Source organism: Aulonocara sp. 'chitande type north' Nkhata Bay, linkage group LG1 (genome assembly GCF_057382095.1).
Source record: "Aulonocara sp. 'chitande type north' Nkhata Bay isolate Kocher_YH1m ecotype deep benthic linkage group LG1, A_spYH_male_GT1.1, whole genome shotgun sequence".
NCBI classification, from domain to species: Eukaryota; Metazoa; Chordata; class Actinopteri; order Cichliformes; family Cichlidae; genus Aulonocara; species Aulonocara sp. 'chitande type north' Nkhata Bay.
In genome coordinates, this window is record NC_141344.1 from 20034524 (window position 1) to 20040679 (window position 6156).

The window sequence follows — 6156 nt, forward strand, 5'->3', positions numbered from 1 at the left end:
AAGTGTTATCTAAGCGCAGATAAAATGGGTAAAACACATGTTATGTCACCGGAGTCCCTTACATGCACAATGACAGCGCACACTTGACAACCTTGGCTTGCGCCATGGTCTCGTGATCATCAGTTGGGCGACCTGATTGGTCACTGCTGAGAAAGTGACAGTTTCTTTGGTTACTGCCCCGACGGTCAAACAACACACGGTGGCATTGGTTCGTTTCACATGTCTGCTGATACCGGTTTAGGGTATCTAATGTTTTCGTAACATATAATTGCTCAGCACTGAAATTGTGTTTCTTTTAACTTTTTTTTCCTGCGGTGTTATCAGGGGCTTTTCGAGCCTAATCAAACAGCACACATAGCTATAGCCATCTTTACGTCCATAGCTAAGGTTTAAGAGAAGCTAAGGTTAGCTAGTCGCTCAGTCGCACTGACGTTACAATGGGAGAGGAAAATAAAGAAAATCTCACTAACGCGAATAGTGAAGCTGGTAACTCCAGTGTTGAGAAAAATTGCGAAACAGTAGACGATGGCGTAAAATGTTACACGTTAGAAGACGTAAGAGTACATAATATGAGCAACGACACATGGCTTATCATCCACGATAAAGTATATGACATTTCAAGTTTCCTTGAAGAGGTAAGAAAGACTTTCTGTTGACTAGTAGCTCATGCTTTGTCATTAAAGTAGTCGTTATTAATTCTTCTTCGTGAACCCCTTGGTTTTGCCATTTGTCTGGGCTTCCTGGAAGTGCAGGATGAGCGTGATCCTTATCGTTACGTGTTGACGTGTAAGCTTTGCAAATTGTCTTCGGCTAATTTGCTGCTAACGACCCAATCCTAAACTCAAAACCGCCAGTATAAATAATCTACAATTACGACTGGCCTACTTTAAAGAACCTTCTTATTGTTTTATCATTTCTTCTGCAAGGGTGTCCAAATGTTGTAGGATAGATTAGCTAAGTTTGGTTAACAAGTAGTAGCTAGTCCGATGATAGTTCTTCAGACGATTTGGGCTGAATGTTTATAGCTTTATAAACACAGCTGATAAAAATGTGATTTATAAATCAGTGGGCTGGTTGTGATAAAATCCTTTATCTGGCTAAAATGTGTAAAAACTCTGGAAGTTAAAAGTTGCATGTTGTGTAAAAAACAAACAAACAAAAAAAAAAAAACCTTTTTGCTTAAGTAACAAAATTAGCTCCTAGAGTGGTACGTCTTTGAACAGTACTGTGCAAACGTCTATAGCCACCCCTCAATCTTTGTATTTTGATAGTAAAATGGGGAGTAGGTGCAGGTTTGTAAATTACGGAAAATAGAGTTTAAATAGTTGTATCAATCTTGAAAACTCACTCTAATATGTTCTTGTAATTTCTGTAAGTAATGTTGAGTTGAGGTCTGGGAATGCCAGCTAATGGCTGAGAATGTCCCGGGGTGCGTCTTTTCCAACCATGTATGCATTCCAACACTGGAAGACTATAATATTAGTGCATTTCACTGTTTTGTCTGTGATTTCAGCTGTAATACTGTCATTATTCATAACTTAAACAAGTATACTAAAACAGTTGTGCATGTCAGGTGCTTCAGAGTAACCAGGTCAACCACTTTTGATTTTAGCATCCAGGAGGTGAGGAGGTTTTACTGGAGCAGGCGGGTGCAGATGCCACAGAGAGCTTCGAGGATGTGGGTCACTCCTCGGATGCCAGGGAGATGCTCCAGCAGTATTACATTGGGGAGCTTCACGAGGTAAGGAGGAAAGACTGCCTGTCTGCCTGTAGTGTTTCTTTCACACGTCTAAACCAATCTTTCAATTACTGAAGTTAAATGTCTTTATTATTATGTCTTTGTTATTATTGTTGCCTAAACCCTTCCAAATCAAACAGAGTAACTAAATAATGTCACAAGATTGAGTCATTTGCACCTAAGTTGTTTGGAGTCACCTCCAGATGGTGTCGTGTATAAGATGACGTAAAAGTGGGTGGAAACTGATTTGTTACCAAGTCTATCACATGAGCAGTAGCTCTCTATTTAAGTTCCTATATCACATTCAGTCTAATGTTCACATTTTCTGTTTCCTGTGAGGCAGTAATTTGGTTTTGAGCAATTCGAGCATAAAGAAATACTGAAACTAGAGAGATCACAGCATAAATATAAAAAGCATCAGAAAAATACAATAAAAATATTATCCAATTAAACATGAGTAACAATATTTTATGTTATGCTTGTTGGAAATTTAGTGTAGCTTATCAGCCACTCTATTATACACCCAACAGTTTCACAATATTTATAATATACTTTAAAACATTGTTAAATTTACTAATTTACCATAATTATACCATTAGATGATAGATTTTCTGTTCACACTGTTGTTTATCCATTGTGCTTCCACTGAGTGCTAATGAATCTCCAGCAGTTTCAGTTAGACAAATCCAGTGCTTTCACATATAAAGTCTCTTTAGACTTCAAATGTGAAAGCTATTTGTAAAATCAATCTTTATGGGTCTTTTACAAAACAGTTTGTGTGAGCTGCTCATTTTAACGCCACAAGAAAATGGCTGTAGAAAAAAAAAGACTGGTCTGCCTTGCAAAAATAAAAATAGGAAGATGTCCAGTTCATGTGATTAATTGTTTAATTTGGACTGCTGCAAATTAATCCAGCTTATCTCCAGATGAACATTCCAGTGCAACAGGAAGTTGCAGAGTTTGAAGAAAGTTTCCTGCTGTCTTCCTGTTCAGATGACTTTTGCTTAGGTTCCCACATAATTAAAATCGCTGAGCTGGTTTCTTTGTCTTTTAATAGAAACTGGCAGCACACCACACAAACCGTATTCAAATTATCACTTTTAATTGGTGGATTCCACTTGCAACAAATCAATGAATGTTTGAGGGATAATTAGCCTTCTGGTTCTTTCACCAGTCCCACTTGATGGTTACATAAATTTCAGTATTTATTTATTTAATTCTACTCAGCATCACAAAACGATCATATGATTTCTTTTGTTTTCCTTCATAGGATGACAGAAAAAAGGACACTGCAAAGGTAAATTGGCTGTTCCATGCACCATGAAACGATACTGTATTTGGACTTTTCCACATTGTTCCACAACTTGTGTTTCTCCTTTTTTCAATTTTGTGCTGTAGAAAGCAGAAGTCGCAAAGTCTGAGGGGAGCAGGTTAGTCATTCTGATGAATGTGTCTCAGGCTCTCTTTGTACTGTTTCAGAGGGGCGAGTGCAATGACACCTTATATCTGTATAAATGAAAATGTTTTCAAATTAACGTTTGTGTAATTTTTTTTTTTTCAGCAGCTCCTGGGCCATTTGGTTGTTACCTGCTGTTGCTGTTGTTGTTATTGGTATCGTGTATCGCTACTTCATTTTTGAGCAGAGGTCCTCTTGAGTGGCGACGTCATGTTTTCATCCCTGTCTTTTCATCTCGGAGGCCTTGAAATGTTTGACCAAAACCTCCTCACCCTGGACACGCGCGGTAGTGTCATCGTCCTCAGCAGCAAGAAGAGTGGAGAGAGTAGTTTGATTAAGTGTTTTTGTCCTTGTCCGTCTACTTGGTGCACCAAATAGATAGTTGGGCAGAGACTTTATGAAATTGTCAGCCTTTGCTTTCTTCACTGTGCCAGTTGTCATAAATGTCACGTGTTGTCTTTACCCTAAACTTTCATATGCATGTTCTGCAGTTTGAATCTTCATTACGCCAGCTATAGGTAGGCTGAAGGAGAGGTTATGCAGGGCGATGATGAAGCGAGCCTCCAGCCTGTTTCTTTTTTCTTCTTCTTTTTTTATTGGATAATAACTTGCATAACCTCCAGTGCATTTTCTTGGGTTTAATAAAGTCAGAATAGCCAGTTAGCTCTCAATAAAAGGGTTTATTTTATTCACTCCTTTATGCACAGTTCAGCTGTTAGGCAATGCTTGATTGCTTTTATCACTCGGTTGCAAACTCATAATCTTTCCACTTTTATGAATGCATTTTCAAGTCTGTGTTGGATCCTTTTTGAAAATCGCAGTTAATTATATTGCATCATTGATTTGTTTTTGGAGTTGTCCCTTTCTGCCAATGTTCTCTTTTCAGGAATTTATACACGTTCAAATGACCTAATCATTTAAATGTAGAGAGAAATACAATGCAACTTATTACCCAGGTATAATAGATGACAGGGAATGACAGAATACCCTTGAAAGAAAGTTCATTTCTATTTCAAGTTGTTAATGTTCCCTCTGCTATGCCGTTTGTTATTTAACCAGTGCTTTTTCACAGCTTTTGTTCATTGTAACGCATCTGAACTTTAAGTTTTGGGTGAATGGCACAAGCAGCTGATTCAGCAGAGTTTAAAATCTGGTCTGTGTTTCTTGTGTAGCAGCTTTGGCTATAATCAGTGGGTTTGGCATTTGACCTATAGATGGGTATCTTTCAGTCTACATTTAGTTGTCTTTCCCTGTTTAATGATTATTTGTGGCCTATATTTGTTATTGGTTTGATTTATTAAACCTTTGTCTAGGTTGCTAATTTGGTCTTGTTAAATATGTTTTGGTAAGCTTTCAAATTCTTTATTTAAATTTATTTCATGGTAATTAAAAAGTTTTTTCCAAATAGAGACAAATTGATGTCAGCTGTCATTTCAAAGGTTCTGAATGAACTTGCTGCTATTTTTACATGCGAGTACAAAACTGCAGATGTCAAAAATAAGTTTGTTGATTATAAAAGATAAGATGAATACATATCATTGTTATACATTTTACCTGCCATTTCCTTTCTTTGAAACTATCAATAAAATGGGCCTTGACGTGCAATTCGCCAGTCACTACTTCCTGAAAATAATTAAATGTAAATCAGGGTTTATGTATATAGGTTTTCTGTTTCCTTTTTTTTTTTTTTCTTTTAATTTGTGTGATTTGTGACTTTCCCTCCTGCCTGCCGTCTCTATATTCAACATCCTTTGTCCAGTGTATCCACCCGCTCTTCTTTGCACGTGCCCAAACCATCTCGACTATAACTGTCTCCCTACCACTCTGATGTACTCATCTTGTCCATCCTGGTCACTCCCAGTGAACATCTTGACATCTTCAGCTCAGCCTCCTGTCATTTTGTCAGTGCCACCATCTCCAGACTATGCATCGTAGCAGGTCACGCCTCTTTAGGTAGTCAAACTCGTCGACCTTCACTACCACTACTTCTTGCTTCACTGCATGTATTCTGTCTCGTTTCAACCGTCTTTCATTCCTCATCTCTCGAGTGCACACTGCCACCTTTCCAGGCTCTCTTCCACCTGCTCCCTACTCTTTGTAAAGATTAGTGTTGTTTATGAACATCAAAGGCCACAGAGACTCCTGCCTGACCTCAACTGTCAGTCTGCAAACAAGAAGGGGCTGAGAACAGATCCCTGATGCACTCACACTCTCATCTTACTCCTACTGCAAAAATCACCATGGTTAAAGCACATATATATATATATATATATAGAACTGACTTAACTAAATCTAAAATAAAAACTAAAACTAGTTGGGAAATAACATTTAAACTATATATATATACATGCACACACACACATCCTTAGTTTTAGTTTTTGCTACTTTGGTAAATAAGAAATTTTATTTAACTGCCCTTATGTAACCTTGGATGTCTACAAGACGCAGTCAATTGCTTTCAAAAAGTTCTGTTTTTATTGTAGTACTTGCACTGATTTTCCTAAATTCTGCTAGAAAATTTTTCCCTCCATATAATATTTATTAATGAAGACGTCACAACTTTTAGGTTCTGATTTAATATACAAAATACTAGAAAATTAATTCCTTTGCTGATTGCTATTTCCTCGACATATGTTTCAGTGTCACATTAGGGCCACTGGTAAATCCTGCTCGATAATAAATTAGCTTTTGCTCTTGATACATTGGAGTGTGGTGAAAGAAAAGCCATTTCAGTCAATGGGCACTGTGTGGATGAGGCATGCTTTCTGATGAAGGGTTTGAAGCAATTTGATTCTTGGAAAGTTCCACTCTTCACATGGCCAAATGGGTTCTTTCAAGCCAAAAGCTGGACCTCAGTTATTGTTGAGTGCTAGGAGGATGCTCGGAACATGGAAACAGCCCAAAAACAAGAAGTCAGGCAACATGCAGTACAGACACATACTTCTGTTTCAACTGGCACCTT

General features: G+C 37.8%; 1 protein-coding gene across 2 annotated transcripts; it reads left to right on the forward strand.

Annotated features, from left to right (window-relative positions):
* Positions 1 to 145: 145 nt before the first annotated feature.
* cyb5b (cytochrome b5 type B) lies at positions 146 to 4799 on the forward strand. Of its 2 annotated transcripts, none has more exons than XM_086287565.1 (5): positions 146 to 635; positions 1613 to 1741; positions 3009 to 3035; positions 3137 to 3168; positions 3303 to 4799. In XM_086287565.1, exons 1-5 carry the CDS (start codon positions 438 to 440, stop codon positions 3391 to 3393), a joined length of 477 nt encoding a protein of 158 aa, XP_086143691.1. In that variant the 5' UTR covers positions 146 to 437; the 3' UTR covers positions 3394 to 4799. The 2 variants fall into 2 exon arrangements, with proteins under 2 accessions (XP_086143691.1, XP_086143687.1); XM_086287561.1 differs by having other exon boundaries at positions 147 to 635; positions 3300 to 4799.
* The last annotated feature ends 1357 nt before the right edge of the window (positions 4800 to 6156 follow it).